The sequence below is a fragment of the Rhinolophus ferrumequinum genome, chromosome 16 (genome assembly GCF_004115265.2).
Source record: "Rhinolophus ferrumequinum isolate MPI-CBG mRhiFer1 chromosome 16, mRhiFer1_v1.p, whole genome shotgun sequence".
In the NCBI taxonomy this organism is placed as follows: domain Eukaryota; kingdom Metazoa; phylum Chordata; class Mammalia; order Chiroptera; family Rhinolophidae; genus Rhinolophus; species Rhinolophus ferrumequinum.
The window spans coordinates 4,153,461-4,174,486 of NC_046299.1; the positions used below are offsets into that span (position 1 = coordinate 4,153,461).

At 46.9% G+C, this 21,026-nt stretch overlaps 1 protein-coding gene across 2 annotated transcripts in view; it reads right to left on the reverse strand.

Moving 5' to 3' along the window:
- Positions 1 to 21,026, reverse strand: part of DOCK1 (dedicator of cytokinesis 1) — a 455,780-nt gene that overhangs the window by 65,761 nt on the left and 368,993 nt on the right. For both annotated transcript variants that reach the window (XM_033130588.1, XM_033130587.1), the window contains exons 32-33: positions 14,445 to 14,503; positions 7,920 to 8,068 (exon numbers count right to left, since the gene is read on the reverse strand). In XM_033130588.1, coding sequence (XP_032986479.1) covers positions 7,920 to 8,068; positions 14,445 to 14,503 — 208 coding nt within the window. The remainder of the gene's footprint in view (positions 1 to 7,919; positions 8,069 to 14,444; positions 14,504 to 21,026) is intronic.

Sequence of the window (21,026 nt, forward strand, 5' to 3'; positions counted from 1 at the left end):
CTCAGCATGGGTTATTGGCTCCGACATAAGACATTATAGAGTGAAGGGTCTCAGCCAATTCTATTGGTTTGGAATGCACTGCTTTTGTTTTGGGTCAGGTGTGCCATTCTGACTATATATATATATATATATATATATATATATATACATTTATAAATGCCTGAAACCAGGCCTGCATTTTGCAGGCATCCAGGAATGCATTTAGACGAGATCTGGGGTTATGTGGTAGCAAGGTCGGAAGCTGGACCGGGATGGAAAGGTTTGCATGAATAATCCTGATGATAAAGCGTGTAGAGGTTGTCAAGAGCTGCGTGGAAGCTGAAATCCAGAAAAATGCTATGCCAAACACGTCAGCAAAAGGGCTTCTTTGACCCCATGACAAATGAGCCCGAGGAGAGTGTTGCACTTCCCCCTACAGCCCTCTGCCTTCTCCTGGTTTTCACACTCACAAGATACTGGACGTAGGACCATGGTTTTAGGTCACCCCTTATAGCAGAGGGCACCAATAAAATCAGCCTCTGCTTCTGCGTTTGCAGATGGAACCAGGCCAGTCCCAGGGAACTGTAGAACCAACCACTTCCCTCCTCTTTGGCACCAACAGGATGGGTGGGCAGAGAAAGCCACTTAACTGCATCTGCGTGGAAAACATGGCCAAGAAGGAAGTGGCATGGCGCGGCAGAGAGCAGCCTGGCACTCAGACGCCCTTGGGCCTCCGGCCTGCATGCTGACGTCATACAAGTAACGGATTCCCCACAATCTAACACTCAGCCTTTCCACCCTCTGCTCAGACACACTTATATCTTCATGCATATTGCATTCCTCTTGCTTAACCATTCTGTAAACTTAATTACACACTTAATCTCTGGCGCTCCACATTCTAAAATCCCACCATCCTTCTACGTCCAATGAGCAGGCGGCTCACTGACCTTGGAAGCTTTTGTGAAATACTCAGCAGCCTAGAAGGCCCGAGGCCCCCTACCTGAGGAGCCTGGCTGCTCACCTGACAACACCTCAGACAGGTGCCGCTGCTCCCCATCTGTGCATGGAGCCAGATGGAGGAGAGACTTCAGGGCTGTGACAGCGCACTCCACGAACAGGCCCTCACAGCCAGTCCTGTTTAATTTGGTTAAAGGAGATGGTGGGAGTTTGAGCATCTCTTTGCTGAAGGGCTTTTTAAGAATCAAATTCAATGTAATCGCAACTCCTGGATCAAGGGTGTTAGCTTCTGTGATCTCTCAGGCCACTTTTGGGTCTGGGGTTCAATGAAATAAAAGCCTAATTCTTATGCCATATTTCCCCGTTAAGCATCCAAAACAATGGAATCAAGTACTACTTTGAAATTGAATGTGAAAAATCAACCAATCAACAAACGGAATCCCGAAGAACTGAAGAATAAACAAGATGAAATTGCTACCAAACTTGTTCACATTCATATTACTGTGCAAAATCTATTGGCTTTCCCATCAAGTGGCAGAAGCTGCGAGCATCCACGTGGGTTATTCAATTATTTGCTTAAGTTACCAGCATGGGCGGGAGGAAGAGATCATTCAAACAGGGGCTCAGAAACACCGAAGACACACAGATTCCTCATGTTACAATACTGTTCCAACTAAAGGGGGATTGCGGGGGTCGTGGAACATCTTAGCGACCTTGCAGAGAGGACAGAAAATAGCTCCGTGGCTGAAAACATGATTTTGCTGTGGAGCCTTTTTCATTCCCTTTCTATTAATGGTATACAGACTGTACGGTCATTTGCTGCAATTCTCATCTGGGAGTTCTGTATTTTCCAAAGACATAACAAATGGAATTCTTTAAAAAGGTGCCAGGAGAGAATTGCAAGTATTTTTTTCTTTTTTAAACTTTTAGACACTGGTAATTTTCCGTCAACCTTATTTCCATTTTGCTTCCGGTTTGTGGTAGAACAGCTTAGGACCACTCACTCAGTGGCTGTTCCTACCCCCTCAATGTCCCGAGCCGTGGGGGCTGCAGACCAGTCCTGGGCGGCAGGAGAGCACGCCAGTCTTTCATAGGAAACGGCTGGACGGGCTCCAGGGCACCTGTGCTTCAGAGCAGCCTGCGACCTCAGGTTGAACAGCCGTGAACTCGGGAGCTGGAGCCGTCCACCGCCCTGAAATTCCTCCACGGTCAGACTCGTCAGCAGCAGCCTTTTCAATCTCTCCAGGGTCTCTGTAGAAGCAGGGATCAGGCGTGACCTCCCACGGGTGTTCGAGGGAGATGGTGCCACACATGTGCAGAACTTCCCGGGTCAGCACCCCCACATCAGACCCGCGGAGGGGGGCTCCCTTGTTGTTGTACGGATGGCAATGTCCCCACGGCACAGAGGAGAGTCTGTGTTACACAGACAATGGCAGGCAGGCCACGAGAAGGAGCCTCTGTGAGAGGCTGGTGCTCAGCCGGGGGATCTGTACCCACCGGAAGTCTCGGCTCCCGGAAGGCTCCTGATCTGGGTAGTGAAGGTCCCAGGACTGACGCGCCGGCTCTAGGAGTGGGTCCCGGGGGTAGCAGCAAACCAGCACAGCTCGCTGGCCCGTATTCCCAGATTATAGGACACTGATACCAGCGGGGTTTTCAATGGCAACAGCATGCGCTGCCAGCAGAAGCTTCTTGCAGGTTCTCTCCAGATTGATAGTGGATGCCACCACTTTTCCATTGTAGATGGACTGTTCGTTTTGCAAGTCAAGGCGGGAGGCACCTCAGTGGGTTTTCGCTGCAAGGAACTCGAGGACACCCTCCTGCTTCATGTTCAGGACATCATGGGCTCTGCTCACGGTGAAAGATTCCCTTTAAGTTACGTGGGAAGCGAGAACAATGCCAGGGAGCGCGGAAAAGCTAAAGTATGTTTTCTTTATGAAGAAAAATCCACTGAAGCTGCAACTCGAATGTTACTCATATGGGGTTAGGGGACTCAGTGAGATGGGGGCGAGGTGGGCTGCGGGCCGGTGAAGGTAACATAGCCCAGCAGGTCTCCATGAACGTCCAAGGGGCACGAGGACGCCCATGCCTCCAACCTCTCCCTGCTAGCTTAGCAGATGCTGAAATCGTCACACACACAATCTCCCCTTTGAAAACAAACAAACAAAAAAATCAAGATTTCCAAAACTCTTAGTTTAAGTGTAAAATGCTACCCTGGGGGTGGGGTCAGTGAACAGTGAACACAACTGCTCGAATGACTCAAGGAGGGGATGAGTTACAAGGAAATAGACCAGAGATGTGTCCTTTGGGACAAATGGACAAGAGAGAGGCCAGAGACAAGGACAATGTTGGAGAATAGAAGGGGCTTGCAGACCATAGAAGACCCTTAGAAAGGGCTAGAAGAACCAGGACGGCCAAAGCGAGCTGGAGCATTGGAGGCACTCAAAGAGAATGGAAGAGGCAGAAAACACGAGAAGTGGGCTTTTGTTGAGTGGGTGCAGAAAAGGCCACATGGACAGGACAGAGAAATCACAGTGGCCACATTAACAGGGCAGACGATGGAGGGTGGCTGGAATACCAAGGGTCAACAGCGGCCGCCACAGGGCAGGAAGGGGTGACCCACGGGGGGCACAGCTAGAGTGGACACCCAGCTGAGGATGTACTCCTGCCTCCTTGCTGATGGAATATTCACAACACAAGTGCTAAGGAGAAAGACAACCCGAAAAGAAGGCGCCATCCTCTGTCACCACCCCAGCAACACAGGATGAATCAGACGCAGGGGAGCGGGGGATGGAACAGAGCCGTTCAGATCACAGAAGTTGTACAGCACTCCATCCCCCGCAGTGGCTGCCCTCTGGACCACAGGGCCGCTCAGGTGTGAACACCAGCCAACCTGAGGAATTTGTTCTGTAGGTGCAAAGGAATTCTAGAAGAACTCAAGGCCACTTGGACACACGTGGACCTTCTAGTTCATGCGCTTCCGCCTGGTGCACGCTCCTCCCTCATTGGATCAGGTCAGCTCGCCCCCATGGCCTCAGGTCCCTGCACAGCATCAGGTCCTTTTCCAGGTGCCTTCTGTTATCACTAGAGAATCTTAGTCAGCTGGCCTTTGCAGACACCTGTGAGGAACCGTCCAGCACGAACAGTATCAAGCTGACTTAGCTCAGCCTCAGCCCTGGAAAGAGCGTCCCAGACGCAGGACACGGCACACGGATGGGGAGTACCATGCCACCCCATCCCACCACCAGGAGAGCCCCTTCAGGGCACGGACCCTGGGGAGTCCACACCAACACCCAGGACCAGGGCAAGGATACGCCTGTTCTGCCCAAAGATTCATGCTCCTCTTGCAAGAGTGGAGACTGGGAAGAAGCCGACTCTGGCGGAAATGCATGTGGAAGAACATTCTAGTGAAGTGCCCTCTCTGCAGCCAAAGAACACAGGGGCAGCACCTCTGGGGCGCTCTGGACGAGCCCATCTGTAATACGCGCTTTTGAAATTCCAATAATGGGTTGGTGCAGTTTCATCTTGAGTAAAACGGCAGGTTTTTCTCCTGACTCTAGCAAGTCCCCTCACCTCCTCCAACGCTAAGAGTGTGTGTGATATGCCCGAGGGTAAAGCATATTTCACAAACAGTAGCGTATGAATAGCCCGACTCCGAGACGCATAGCAACCTTTAAACAAGTAAGCTGCATCACATGTTACAGAGCACTAAAGTTCTGTAAAAATGAAAACCCGTAATGTCTTCCCCTCACTCCATTAGGTCTGCACATCTGCTATGAAAGTTGAGCAATTTAAGCCCTTGTTGATGTGACGAATAAGGTTAGATAATTGGATTGGTGGCGGATTAGTTAACAGGAGCCAATCGGCCATGTCCTAGAAGCTTCCTAGGATGGAGGCAGGGAGGGCTGACTGCTGTTCTCTCCATGTGCCTGCCCACGACACATGCACCCCACCCCTTGCAAGGCAGAGAAGGCAGGCCTTGTGCTTCAGGAACAGCAGCTGATGAAAGATAAGAGTTAAACCGAGAACAGGAAGGAGTTAGAAAAGATCCAGCTAGTGGAGAGACAAGTGTTACGGTCCCGGAGAGCCCTGAGCTAGGGACTGGGAGAAGCAGACAGATGCTGGAGATGAGATGGGAAGCCCTGCAGCCACCAAGGCGGCCAGGAGAGAAAACAAAGACACGGCCAGTGTAACCCGTCCCCATAAAGCAAATGACGAGGAGCCTGGTGGAAATAGGATGATGGAGATGCAGCGGGTCTGGGAAAGATGACGTCCCACGTGACATCCCATGTGACATCCCACCTGACATCTATTGGCTGAGATAGGCCAATAGAAAAATAAATTGAGATATCCCAACAGAAAAGGAAATTGATCTTTTCCCAAATCACAAGAATGGATTACCATAGTAGGGAGATTTTTGTTCATAAGTTTTAGACTTTTTGCCTTTATTTTTAAAACCTTTGGTGTGTCCTACCACTTGTCCGCAAAGATGGCCCCAGCAGATGACAATACAAATGGCCAATGATTATGGACCAAAATATTCAAGTAGCTGACCACGCTTAGCCTGACGGTGGGTTTTGTCGGCCTGCGTCTTCATGTGTGTGCTGCTATCAACACACATCCATCCAAGCGAGGCCTGTTTCATGGTAGTGAAATTGTTCGTAAATTAGAAGTAAATGTGCATGAGTACTTCATGGTATTACTCAAACACTTCCATTTTCTGGAAAGATGTCACTTGATATTGGCCAGATTCTGAAGCCACTGATGGAGGGAGAGGCTTGAGAATGGAGGCAAAAGTGCCGTGACTCTCATTACTCTGTCATTTACTGAGAAACTAGAGTCCCTGTGAACTGGAGAAGATGAAGCACTTCTGCAGACGGTGTCTGAAGGTATGGGAAAGGCCTGGTGAAACAGGAAAGAGGCAAAAAGAGTGGGTGGAAGAAGAGGGAAAATTCAGAAATCTTTAGTCCAACTGCCTTTGATCTTATTTTGACCCAAAGGCTGCTCCAAAGAATGGCAAGGCCTTTGATCTTTATTTCTTGGGCTAGTGGCTTTTATCTATACAAATACATTTTCCTCCTTTACCTGATTCTTTAATTCCATGGCACGTTTTTCATAAAGTCCTTACTTGGGGCTTTAGTCATATAAAATTCAAAAGGTCCAATGCATTTTCAGCCCAGGAAAAAGCATTTTAAATTTCAATTCCTAGTTCTGGTGAGTTGACAGTGAGATTGGACCATGATTTAGTTAGTGCCAGCAGCAGTGGAGATGGATCAAATCTTATGACAATAACATTTAAAAAACTGGTAATAATATCAAAAGTTACAAAAATGTTTTGAATCAGCAATTCCACTTTCGAGAATGTACACTGGGAAAACTTTCAAAAGAAAGTCACGCTATCTATATGCATGTATGTGTTCACTGCACATTTATTCAGAGCAGTGAAAACCTGCAACAACCTAAATGCCCAACTAAACGAGATGCATAAGAGAAGATTAGCCAAGTTATTTTATGAAATGTTACGCCATATTTAAAATCATGGTTACTAAGTTATAATCAAGGAAAATGTCTTTAATAAATTGTCAAAAAAAAAAGAACAACAAAAAATTTGGACAATGTTTACAACATTACAATTACACATGTACGAAGACAGTGAACCAGAGAAACAAACACAGCTGTTCTTTTAAAATAGTCTCTTTAATTTATTTATTAATAAATAAATGTAAGGAAATCTTCCTCACCTATGGAAGGAAGGTAGGAAGGAAGAAAGGAAGGAAAGAAAGAAGGTGGGAAGGAAGGAAGAAAAGATGGACGGACTTTACGGGTTTGATTTTATTCACTTCTCACAGCATCCCTTTGGAGCAGATTCTATTTTTATATCCATTTTACAGCTCTAAGTTGGACATTTAAAGATGTTCAGTCATTTGCTCAAGACCCAGGTAGTACCAAGCTAAGGAAGAGATGGTGGACCACCTGACTTCTGTGTCTAAACCCAACTCCTACTCACTTTTAGCTTTGTATCTGTTTTTCGTTTTAGGAAATAGCAAAATTATTCTTCATGGCTACTTGCTATCTTTAGGCAACAATGATGAAAACTGACCAATAAACTCTATGAACTATTCAAAACTCCCTTAAACTAGAAAGTACAATGGTAGGGAAGGAAAAATCTACTCTTTAAATATTAGATCTCACTAAAGTCATGCTACCTTGATTGACTGAAGCTTAGGTTTCCTTTCAATACAGGATTTTTTTCTGAAAATTCCTCAAAAATCTCTGTAAAATATTCACATATTTGAACAAAGTTTGCTTTCAGTGTTGGGGACCCCCTATCGTTTGGGTTCTTCTCTTGCCTCCTGCAAAGCTTCATGGCCAAACCCTGAGTCCACTAGGGAGGAAGCCAGTGTGGGTGTGTACCCACCCGTGAACATGGGAGCACCTTCCTTATTTTCACGGAATCCAAGGAAGGAGGTTTTGTGACTTCTCAAGCACAAATAATTCAGATATTGTCCTTCCTGATGATACAGTATGTTCTGAGCTCTTTACACCCACTTTCTTTGAGCAATTCCCATTAGTTCTATTGCACAGGTAAAAGACCGAGTCACACATTTAAAAAAATAAAAGCCAAGCCGTTAGACTTTGAAATAACGTAAGTCAGCAACAAGCATCCAAGTCTCAGAGAATACAATAACACCTGATTCAATGCTCTAGGTGTGCATGTACCAAGGAGGGTGGGAAAGAGGCTTTTATCCAGGATTTAATGTGTATGTAAATCCAGATAAAATAAGTAAGTGAAAGCTAAAAACAGAACGATTCTCCCTAAAGATGAGAGCAAAGGACGATAGGCTGATTCAATAGGGAAAGTCCTAGGATCTTTCTGCATTCCATGTTCAGCACCTTTAACTCTAGAACCATCCACAGTCTGTCTCCAGGTTCTCAGGCCTGCTGTTCCCCCTTGCCCTCACATCACTGCACACCCACGTCCTTACCATCTGGAAGCTGCGGGTGGAGTGGAACTCACACTGCATCATGTCGAAGAAGATGGGGATGGTCGCTTTGCGCAGCTCTGTCTCAGGAATTAGCGTCATCTCCAGTATCGGGCCGACCATTTCGGGAATGAACTTTATCTTGTGCTGACCTTGAATAGAGAAATGCATTATTCAGGAATTAAACAAAGGATTCTACAACGGGCTTCAGTGGACACCACAAAACAACACTGACACCGTGAGGGTGAAGGCTGTGACCTTGGGACTGTGCACCCATTTGTCGCCTGCTGGCATTTCAAGCGTGTCCAGTCTTTAAGAAGCGGACTATATTCTAACTGTTGTAAGTGGATCTATTAAAACCTCCGCCCAATATAAGGGCGATAGTCATGACGTGTACAGTATAAAAGAGTAACACTGTTTTACAAATAGACAACGATCGCACGGATCAAGGATATGAGCAGCTAATGGGGACCCAGCTACGGACAGAGCGGGGCTGGGAGGTGGCACACTCCGGAACTCGTAACGTGGGCCATGAACAAGAGAGTCCATAAAGCGAGGGAGTTAGAGGAGCTGGTCTCTTGGGGCCCCTCTCACTCCAACATCTTATAAAGAATTTTCTATCAGGCGCCTCTGTAAAAAATGCAGAGTGATTTCTGTGACATTCTGAATGGCTACAATCAAAGAAATCAAAGCACAGCCCTGAGAATATGAAGTGGAAACAGAAATGACTCTGCCTTCTTTGGCTATTACTTGATTGAAAAACGCTTATTGGAATACCTACTTTATTAATCTCAACTCACCTATCTTGTCCAGATACGCTTTTTAAGGAATTCAGGGAAAGGTTGCCCAAACGTCATTTTTAAACTAACACTACTACCAATATGAATAATAAGGAATTTTATAATATCAGCTAACATTTCGCAGCGCTTACTATAGACAAGCCAGGTGAAAATGCCTCATTGAATTCTCAGGATAACCTTGTGAGACGGCCACCATCCCTCTTGCTTTGATGGACTTTGTTTTGGTTGGAAATCTTGGTATTGTGTCGTTGGAGGCCTCTGCCTTTGACTCAGACCGATGCTGCTAACTCAGAATCTTCGTCAGAAAAGCCTGTTGTTGTACAGAGACAGGCGGGAGCTGTGGGGCTGCTCTCCACTCAGCGCCTGCCTCCTGTGAGTGTGGGTTTTGCTGCCACGGTGCCCCCTGCCCACAGCAGGGGCCCCCACACGCTTAGGGTTATTGGCTTCTAAATCCCTGAGCGCTGGCAGTGACAGGTGAGCTCATAGAGAACTTGAACGGAACTAAGAAAGGTCTGAGGGGAGGCAGACAGAGGAAGCTGTAAAACCACCACCTACCTTCTCTCACAAAGAAGCTGCTGGAAAATTCATTTCTAAAAAGGGGGAGTTGACTTCATTTAGAGTGATATGATTAAACGTAGAGGCAGGTACTGTCAAGAAAGTGGCCTTTTAAAAGTCCTACCCTCTTGTTTTTAATTTCAGAAATCTTGATTTATGTTCATTGTGCACCATTGTAATCTACATCATTTTATTTCCAACATATTAGAGGAGAATGCACAAGAATAAATGCTTGAATGAATTCTTTGTGACATTTTGTTGTTAACACCAGGATTTATCCTGAGTTAATCAATCTTACTAATATTTTTACACAATCAGGAAATAGAATGGATACTCTGAAGAATTTAGTTTTCAGTATAACTCAGCCAATACAGGTTTCTGTAAAGAGAGCCATTAAAGAAATTTGGCTATTATAAATAACTACACTTGATGAAATACATAATCCTCATAATTAGCCTAAATTAATATATTTCCAAAATTTGTATTGGGTGGACAGATATGCAAAATGTAACCTAATAAGGAATCCGAATATAATTAAAATCTTATATTTCCAACGTTTAATAAATAATCAATGTTTTGACTAAGGCTCTATAATAATGTGATTCTCATCACTTCCCTAAATGCTTCATGTTTCTGAAAGGCATGTAACTGCCACGTGCAAAGCATTCTCTTAAAAACGCTATTATAGTCCGCCTCTCAGGTGACACTTTCCTTGTATTACGCCTAAAAAATGTCAAGCGCCGATGTTTCAGAAAACATGACAGTGACAGCAGGGTGTTCATCAGCCACAACTTGAGTGTCGTAAGAGTGCTCTGTCTGTCACGGCTTGCTTTTACTGTTCCAAGATGGGAGAGCCGCCTCAGGCAGTAACAAGTGGTTGTAGACACAGGGAAAGGAAAAGTTACAAGGCGAATCTGGCCTAATCTTCGATTCTGACACTTCCCACTAATGCAGGAAACACTGGCTGGGGCCAGCACTGAGCTCTGTCAACAGTGACACCCCTGCGGACGTAACCTTCGAGAAGGAATGGTCTTCAGGGTGAGATATTCCCCACTATTCACCTATTTTGGGTATTTTTTTTTTTTTTTGGACATGTTCATTATGGCTTTCCCCTGGAGCATATCTTACTCAAATTTAATGCTAAACTCATTATCAATGAGGATGAAAGGGACTCCTATAGTGTCGACTTCAAGAAAATAAAGGCTGCCTTTTCTTTTCCTTCCAAGAAAAAGGAACAAGCTAATTATCAGATCACAACGAAAATATTTACCTCCTGTCACCCTGCCAGTCTCCTAGTTACCACTCCCAAATTCTTTACAACCCACTAGAGTCTTTCTTATAGTTACTTATAGAATATAAACTATTCTATGTATACTTATAGAATATAAAGCTGTCTCCCCTGGGAACGGACAGCACCCTCTCTGGGAAGCCAGGCATACCCCCCACCCCCTGGAGGTTTGGCTGATCTCCTTACAATTATGACTGTTCAGAAATCTGGGCCGTTATCCCAGGAAATCTCCACATACACAGGGTAGACAGTGAAAGTGAGTAGGCCTCATTGTATGTGAGTTTACTGAAAAGCACACGATTTGTCCAGTCCCCAGAAAGGTACATGGAGGGAATCCCTGCCTGAAAAATACCCCAGACTGAACCCGGCTGCCAGGGATCTCACTGCGAGCACGTGTTCAGGCTGGGTTGGGGACAGCGCGGTGGCTCCAACGTGCTATACCTAGTAAACAGAGTGCAAAGCCAGGCGGCAAAGGAGAAAGGGAGAGCAGTGCTCCCCCAGGCCGCCTCACAGAGCACGCTTTGGTACCTAACTGAACAGCGGGGTACGTAAGCACATTTCCCCTGCCTTTTTTAGGAGACAGGCTGCTTTTGGTTTCCCCTCTCAGACTCAAACATGACAGGTTTGGGAGCATACAGAAGGTGCGCTCTGTCCTGGGGCAGTGCCCTGTTTGCACTTGCAGTAAATCGAGCAACAGTCTCGGGCCCTTGCAGTGAAGCTGCACACAGCTGCGATCTGAGACGCTCATTTCAAAGAACCCACATATTACTGGGGAGATTGATGGAGCGTTCAGCTCAAGGCCTGATCGAAGGATAGGTGATAATTGTAAGAGGATAAGTACATCTGACTTCTACTTTTATTTTCTTGGCAGAGCCGGTTGTGTTACCCTGCCAATACCTTTGCAAAATTAAGCCCATTTAAAAACAAAACAAAAACTATGTAGAAAACAGGTTGTGGACACCTTGGGGAGTTGTGCTCTCATACATTTCTGGAGTGGTAGTCTCGGCAGTGACACTCGCAGGCAGGCTTCCATAACTGAAATTCGCAGCAGGAAAGAACCAGGCTGCCAGGTGACCCCAAGGACCTATTCTTAGCCATCTGAGGGGCTGCTTCGGGCAGATCCTGTGGGTAGCCAGTACTTTTCGGTCAGGCCAGAGTCGATGGACTTGGTTGAAAAGCTACAAAGCAGATCTTGTGTATGAATCACAGTATTCAAATTGGCAACTGACAGGATGAAACGAGGCATCTTAACTGCATCCTGTATGCACCAGGTCAGAAGTGCTCTGCCACTCGACTCAGCCTATTTGAAGCATAATGACAGATGGTGTCAAGAGAACCAACAACTGCAGAAGGGCTTTAAAGATCTGATTTACACCACAGGGTGCAGTGTCAGAAGGCCTGGAGGTGGCGTCACAGAGAAGCGCACCATCTCTGGGCCCATCTCATCTTTCTCCATTGTAGTCATGAGCATCGACAAAATGAAATGGAGCCAGTTTCAAACGGTGATCAGTCTCAGGGACTCCAAAGGTGACCTTGAAAATACTTAAACGAAAACTGAAAAGACAGCAGCACCCATCAGTCAGGCCAGCTGTGGCTCCCACTGAGACTTGGAGGCTCCCTCTATGGCAGGGAGTGACCCTTCAATCGAGGGGCCAGAGAGAGGAGAAGAGCGTCTTGGGGGAGCATAAGGGGCCGGAAAGGGCTGAGTTGGGGCAGCAGCTATTAATCAAGCAACAGGGACCCATTTTAATATGTTAATGATCAGTGTGAATATGTAAGATCACGTCATCTGCAGATAGAGAGAATTGTATTTCGTCCTTTCTGACCTGAATGCCTTTCTTTCTTTTTCTGGCCTAATTGCTTGGCTCAGACTTCCAGCACTATGTTAAATATGAATGACAAGAGTGGGCATCCTTATCTTGTTCCTGATCTTAAGTGAGAAGCTTTTAATCGCTCACCACAGAGTATATTATTAATCGTGGTGAGCTTGTCATTTATGGCTTGTATTACGTCAAGGTACAATGCTTTTATACCTAGTTTGTTAAGAGTATCTATCACGAAAGGGTATTGAATTCTGTCAAGTGCTTTTTCTCCATTTACTGAAATATTCCTATGATTTTTATCCTTTATTCTGTTAATGTAGTATTATTACTTTTATTGATTTCAATATGTCAAACCATCCTTGCATCCCAGGGGTAAATCCCACTTGATCCTGGTGTACGCTCTTTTTAATATGCTGTTGATCCAGTTTGGTAGTTTTTGTTGAGGATTTTTGCATCTATGTTCATCAGAGGTAGTGGCCTACAGATTACTTTCTTTTATTGTAGTGTCTTGTCTGGCTTTGGTATCAGGGTGATGCTTTCCTCATAAAATGAATTTGGAAGTGTCTCTACCTCTTCAATTTTTTGGAACACTTTAAGAAGGATTGGCATTAGTTGGCATTAGTTAATTCTCCTTGAAATGTTGGCTAGAATTCACCAGTAAAGATAACTGGTGTTGGCTTTTTATTTGGAATTTTTCGATTGCTGAGTCAATCTCCTTACTCGTTTTCGGTCTGTTTAGAGTTTTGAATTCTTCATGATTCAGTCATCACAGGTTATGTGTTTCTAGGACTTTGCCCATTTCTTCTAGGTTCTCAAGTTTGTTGGGAGATAATTGTTCACAGTAGTCTCTTATAATCCTTTTCATTTCTGTGGCATCAGTGGTAGTGTGCCCTTTTTCATTTCTGATTTTAATTATTTAGGTCTTTTCTCCTTTTTTTCTTAATTAATCTAGCTAAAGGTTTGCCAATTTTGTTTATCTTTTCAAAAAAACAACTTTTAGTTTTGTTGAATTTTTCTACTCTCTATTTCATTTATTTCTGTTTTAATCTTTATTATTTCCTTCCGTGTGCTGACTTTAGGCTTAGTTTGTTCTTTCTCTAGTTCCTTGAGGTGTAAGCTTAGGTTGTTTATTTGAGATCTTTCTTTGCTGGTAAAGCCAACGCTATAGACCAAAGGGACCTAAAACATATAATGGAACATTCCACCTAACAGCAGCAGAATACACATTTTTCTCAACTACGTGTGGAATGTTTTTCAGGATAGATCACATGTTAAGTTATATAACAATTTTAAGGAGACTGAAATCATACCAAGTATCTTTTCTGACTATAATGGAATAAAACTAAGTAACGGATAGAAAATTAGAAAATTCACACATAGTGTAAATTTAAAAACATACTCTCGAGCAACCAATGGGTCAAAGAAGAAAACAAGAGAGAAAATAGAAAACATATTGCGACAAAGACAATGAAAACACAACATACCAAAACTTATGGGATGCAGCACAAGCAGTACTAAGAGGGAAGTAGACAGTGATAAATGCCTACATTAATTTCTAATCTTAAACACACACGTCTCTTTTTGCTTTAACTGCATAAGCATGTTGTGCTACCACCACCTGGTGGCAGCGTACCTAAATATAGGGTCCAGTTATGAGTAGGTGAATAAACCCTTTTGAAGGTAGACTATACGAAACTGAATAAAATACATGAGGCATATGCAGCAGTAGGATGAGCGACATGGCTTAATGTGTGAGAAGCTGAAGGAATGTTGGTGAAGCCCAGAAGCAAAGGAGTTCAAAGGCTGAGCTGTGTTCATCTGACACAAGAGGATGTTCTACTGATTTTTCTATTTGTCCCACCCATCAGATTTTCTTCCTTTTACTTTGGTCTCTCATCTCTTATTTACTGAAAACAGTTATTGCAAAGAATAGCAATTGCTCGCCAAGGAACAGAAGCAATTCAGATTTTTAAGATGCCCCAACACTGACAAACAGGTCCGATGCCATCACCCATGGATATCAAGATATTAACCACGACGGCCTGACATCATGGTTACTCACCAAGGTTGTACCACATGTCTCTGATCTCAAAGCCGATCTGTCTCCTCATATCTCCATACCTGAAGAGCAGGGATAGGAAAAACACTGAGTCACTCTACACAGACTTTGAAAATCAGAATTGGATTATTTAAAAGTGCAATTTAAGTCTTCCATCACTGAGACACAGACAGTGTCAAAGCTTCAACTTCCTTTGCCACCAAAGGGAATTGAAGGAGGAGGAATCCAGCCTGGGACTCTCACTTTCCTATCAGCACAGATTATAGAACACCCTCCCGCTGTGGGACCCTGGGGGAGGTGGTGGGGTGTAGTGAAATCATTTTCCTTTCTTCAATCTCCAATGACAAAGAGAGCCTGGCTCCTTGGCCTAAGGGGGAGTTTGTTTTCCAGGCATGTTGTTAGTATCAGGCCTGCAGACACCAAATGACACCCCACACCCCGCTCACCATTAGCAGTTTCCACATGGTAAAATTAAGCCCTGGAGTCTACAGTCAGAGCAGGGACGGCCTCTTCCAACTAACTCCCATTCTTCTTTATCATTTTCAATTTAAGGAAGGGCTTAACACCTATAGATAATGATAAATGCCCCCCCACTTTGTTGATCAGGGAAAACAAATGCTAATTTTCCTCCCAGTGGGTCAGCAAAGAGGTGTGTGTTTCGTGAGTAAACAGAATTTGATCCTTCAGAAGATAAACCTTTATTGGTTTGTGAGTAATTTAACTTTTTCCTTTATTGCCTAAGGAAAAGGTTGATCATATTAAAAATAATAATTTGGGAAATTATCATACAGTATTACAGTTTAGCAGCTGTGTCACTGAGCCTGCTCTGTTTGTCCTCTGTCAGCTGATGTGACAAGCAAAGCCGTTACAGATGACAGAATTGTGGCTCTAAAGGCAGAAAAGATCCTGTTGGTGAAGCAACAAGCACAGCCTGGTGCCTCTTTATTATAAACGTCTCCGGCGTCAGACACACCCATCTGTCACCTACATCAGGAGAGGGCTACAGACGCCATGATCATCTCAACCAGGGACGATGACACCCACCAGGCAGCTCGCTCACAGAAGTCAACCTTGGGGGGACCACAGTTGTACGGGTGCTGTGGCCCATTGTACAGATGGAGAAACTGAACGGGAGCGTAAGTCCTCCCTAGCAGGACAAGCTGGTCCTCGGAGGCCGAGGTCCAGCCCAGCCCCACAACCAGGAGAGCACCGATGCTGATAAATTCGGTGAGTGATGGAGGGGCTATCTCTGCCAGGAATGAACCCATCGCCAACACCACCGTGAGGAGAGCCTGTCCACCATTAGTGCAAAGCCACCAGCAGCAAAGTTACTGGATCCGAATTTGTGGGTGACAGGAGAGCACCCTTAAGTGTATAACTGGCACCCCAAGTCGCCTAGGAGTATGCGACCTGAGCACCGTTACGTTGCCCTTTTGAGGCTTGCAGAGCCATTTACCCCATTCCTATTTTTCTTCTGCACAACTGCCAAAGGGGTCCAAGCAGCTGCTGCAGCCCAGGACCTGAAAGGACGCAGCTGGCTGCACAGGAGCCGGGTGACTGGCGTCCTTGGGTGTCTGCCAGGAGAAGGGGACACAGAAAGTGACACTGTGCTCTAGCCCTAGCGCTGAAGGTCCCTCCCGAGGAGGGTGAGGCTGTCACGCCATGTGATGGGTCGCTTCTCAGGGACGTGGGCACCTGGCAAGGCAGGGAGGATCCTGACAACACAAACACCCCGGTGCCTGCCACTAAGTGCTCTGATCTCCACACACAGAGGAGACCAGAGGCCCAGAGGAGGTGACAGCCAGTCACAGGGGCTGGCCTGTCACTGATGGACTAACTCAAGCTTTAAACACTCTTCCAACAGCCAAGCAATTCTGTCTCATCCCGGGATAATACCTCAAAAAGTACGAACAGCTAAGGCGGGGCTCATCACCTGTGTCTCTGGGGCCCCGACTACACGGTCTTATAACAACTCTCCATTCACTGGAAATCCCCAAGTTCAGGAAGACAAAGTACAGGAGACCCTCAGCAGTGGCACACTTAATGTTTGCGTTTGGGTCACTCGGGAGTGACCGGTGCCTCATCCTTCAGTAACCTGCCAATTGGCCAGAGCTGGAGTTGCCACCTGGATGTGTGCAGGCGCCTACGGAGGGGAGTCTGCGGCCCTCGCCTCTGTGTGCACAGCACCTCTCCTTAAGGTGTGATGGGGGCGCATGTGTCTGGTCTACACTTACAAGCCAGTTCCGTTTTACTGTCCTGTAGGTGGAAAATGGCATTCCTTCAGAGTACTTGGGAAGGGGGGATTGGCAAAGATCTGAGGGCACACCCCACCCCACCCCCCCCATGAGAAACTGGACTATTATATACATGAAGGTACAAACAATGCTGCCTGCAGAGTCAAATAACACAAAGGTGCACCGGGCCGGAAAAATGGCAGCAAGGAGCCAAAGGGGCTGGAGGGTGAAGGGCAAGAAGGAATCTGCCTGGCAGGGAGGCTGATCGTTGCTTTGGTTTCAATGAGAAGGCGGTGTTGGTGAGTCTACACACGTCCCAGCATGATCCCCGATTAGAGTTACAGCTGTCACCACTCAGGAGAGATCCCAGAACCACGTGTGCATTCTTCCCGAGGACGAGAAAGGGGCAATCTCTGAGTTTCTGAGCTTCTGAGCTACTTCTGAACAGCATTGCAGAGCTGGCAGTCCCTTGGAGATCATAGCCAAGTTCACCTCTAACACTTCAGAGCTGAGGCAAATGAACCGGCCCTCGAGGGAGAAGCAGAGGGTTTGGCCGAGAGCACAGGGCATGGGGAGAAGACACGCCAAGTCTCCAGAACCCTCCCACAGCAGGCACCACGCGGCCGGGCGAGGGCGGACTCCCATGACGTCACGCACGGCGCTGTGCTGCACCCCTCCAGGTGTGCTGGTCTCACCGGATTCTCCCAGGGAGACTGTGAGCTGAGGACGAAGGCGCTGCTGCAGCCATTTTCCCACAGAGGAAGCCCCGATTCTTGGTGGGGGCTGACATGCCAGCTTGGTTGGCAAAGCCTGACTCCGTGTGGGGCTGGAGTCACCTGGCACTCCCAACGGCCCAGCTCACCTGTGTCGACCCACAGTGAGCACCTTCAACTGGCAAGGGGGCCCCAGAAGGCAGCCCTGCCACAGCCCAGGTACATGCAGGATGCCACATCCAGCCTGCCACTCTGACATAATTTAGCGTGGGTCTGTCTGGTCTCTGAGGCCTTGCCTCAGCATCTGGCTTCCTGAATCTTCACCCCAAGAAGCAGGAAAGTCATGTTCAGCAGAGACAGCACAGGCATGAGGGTAAGGCTGACGTTAGCCCGAATCGAAGCGCCCTGGGACAGTTACCCGACCACTCTGACCCTCAGTCTCCTTGTCTGTAGTACTGGGTAATGATGCACGATGCTCATCCCTCAGGCTTTTGTGAGAATGAGAGAGATGCTGGCCCGTCTGTCCTTGACGGCACTCAGGCCATTCTCGTTCTCTTTCTTTAAAAACCCCCTGTGGTTGTAATGGCCGTTCAGATGGATCCATTTTTGGAACAGGGCTATTGATTCACTAATTACTAAGCACATCCTAGAGGCCAGGCACAGAGCTACTACGGGAACATGAACATTGGGCAATTAATATTAGTATAGCGTGGAGAACACACCAGAGCACAGACCTGAGGGGGCTGTTAAGATGGGTGGAGATGGACACTAATCAAATCCCCCCCCCGAAACACACAGACACATATACAGTAGTTCTGGGAAGGCTGGGATCATGGCTCTTTGAAAAAAAGGGAGGAGTGTGGGAAGTTAACAGTGGGTTCAGGTTGGCTGTGGAAAGGGTTCTCTGTGTGAGTAACATTTGTTCTAAGATTTGAAGAAGAAGTGTGATCCAGACAAAGGAGAAGGAAGAGGACTCCAGGAAGGGGGCCAGGAGGTGGAAATGCCTGTGGGGGGGGGGGGTCAGAGGGGGTGGGGGGGGAGTATACAGACCAAAGAGGACTCTGGCTGGGGATGAGAGCCTGCACAAGGGTGCGCGCGTGCCTGCGTGTGTGCGTGCGTGTGCGCGTGCTTGTGTGTGTGTGTACACGTGTGCGTGTTTGTGTGTGTGTGTGCACGTGTGTGCGTGGGTGCGTGCGCGTATGTGTGTGCGTGCGTGTGTGTTGAGCAGAGGATGCAAAGGCAGAGTTTAAATCTTTTTTTTAATTTCAAAAACTTTTCTGAAACAAGACGTACATTTTACTTTACTAACGAGCACACACATAAGTATGTGTGTATGAAAGTCTCACGGACTAGCACTAACCTTACGGATGGCACTGAACTCTAATGCTGTCTCTTATATTCTATTTCGCTGAAAAATAAAAAAGCATGTTGGTCAGGCTGTTGTGGGTTGCACTGCGTCCTCCATAAAGACAACTGGAAGTCCTAACCCCCATACCTTGAACGTGACCTTTCTGGAAATAGGGGCTTTGCAGATCATGTGACGAGGAAGTCACCCCGGACTGGGGCTGGGGGCTAAGTCCAGGGACTGGTGCTCCTCTAAGGAGGGCACATCGAGAGACATAGACACACTGGGAAGAAAGCCCTGTGAAGACGGAGGCAGAGGCTGAGCGATGCGGCCACAGCCGAGGACGGGCCACCACCAGCGGACAGGAGAGAGGCCCGACCGGGGCCCCCGGCCCTCCCGCAGGAACCGGCCCTGCCGACACCTCCATTTGGAGTTTAGGCCTCCAGAACCACGTGACAAGAAACTCATGCTGTTTCAAGCCACTCAGTTTGTGCGAATTGTTAGGTTATGGCAGACGGCGCTAGGAAACAAATGTAACTGGCCCACTAAGTTGCTATCCTGGCCGAACAAGGGGCTGAGAATCAGTCTGAAAAACGCTATTTGAAGGAAAGAGAATGGAATGGGAAGGCCCGAGACCACGACTCAAGGAGCAACACCACGTAGGGCTTGGCTGGAGGCAGGCGAACCTGACAAGGGACCCAGAGGCCAAAAGCACAGCAGGAAATCCCGGAGAGGAGATATGGAGAGGAGATCTGGAAACAAAGCAAAGAGGTGGGGTACTGGGGCCTCTGCGGAGTCAGGGAGGCAGCTGGAGGCAGGGAGGGGTGCACTGAGGCATTTTTATTCCAATGGGAAGGGCCCATAAATTCCTGGGCGGTTTATTCCCATGCGGCCAATCAGAATAAACTTCTTCAGACACGGGGATGTGAGATGCCCCAGGGTCCTACGCTGCACACCGTGTGAGCGTGTTGAGTGAGTGTTTGTATGCGGGACACTAACCCTACCACCCAAGACTGGGCCCAGGGTTACCACTTGTTGAGTCCATCCCACTGGGTCCCCTTCTAATTCTTAGTTTACAGGGAACTTGTTTTGAATCATTCGAGTCTCTTGAAAATCAAAGCAGCACACAGGTTAAACACCACATTTCCTGTTACAATCTGGAACATACAATTGCAGCCCCAGATGAAGTCATGCCGCAGAGCAGGGCTTGTCACAGCGTATTTACCTCATTTCCGTTTCCCTAAAAAGTAACATGTACAGTTTGACTTAACACACTGACGCTTCAGAACCCAGTGTGTGGGAAGAAGGAGATCTTTCGTGTAGGTGGTATTTTGGTCCAGCTGTGAAAGCTGTCCTCTTAGAACAGGGGTGTCCAAACTGCGGCCCGTGGGCCAACTATATCCCACGATCCATTGTTAATTGGCCCACAGCAAATTCCAAAAATGTATTTAGTTTACTTAAATAAACCAGTTGAAGCAATACGTACTTCACCTCGAGTGAGTGGCCCGGCTGTTTGTGTATTTTACTGCATATGGGCCCTTGGTGAAAAACGTTGAAAAGAGTTTGGACACCCCTGTCTTAGAAGGTGCAGTGGGCTGACAGAGACTTTTATGGTAAACAAGGAAAAAAGGAGAAAAAAGAAAAGAAAAAGATGGGTAACAACTTGGGGAGTGAGCAGGTCCTAGTGAAGGGTGGTCTCTGCACACAGGTCCAAACGCACTGAACTGAGCTTGGCCATCAAACTTTATCCTCTTGGGCTGAAATTTTCAAGTGCGTTATTTTATGCTCAGATATGCAAGGGGCCCAAATCGTGAACCCTTTTCTCCCAGAACTTGGTCCTGTACACGGAACCGCCGCATTGTCCCATCCCATGGCTACCGTGTCCTGCATACTAAGGTCGTCGAGCTGGCTGCGAATCAGAAGTCAACTTCTTTATATTCGACTCAGATTTCCTGAGCCCCAATAACGTTAACGCCTTGTGGGGGAGAGGTGGGAGGAAGGCACGTTGGTCGGGTTTAGCCTTCAGGTGACATCTCTGTCCTCTGTCGGGAGTTACAGCACCAAGAACATGTGAAGGTGGAGTCAGCTGCATTTTCTTATTATGGACTTTGATTCCTAGGGGTTATTTATTTTGTGGTTCATTGGCAAATCTTGTCTTCAATTGGGGTTTGACATAATCAGTCCTGTGCATCGGGTGGCCCAGTCTTTTACGTCCCTCCCACGCGCGGTGGGGAATGTCTTTGGAATGACCATCCTAATTATCTCCCCGACCGAGGTCATGAGGAGGACAGCT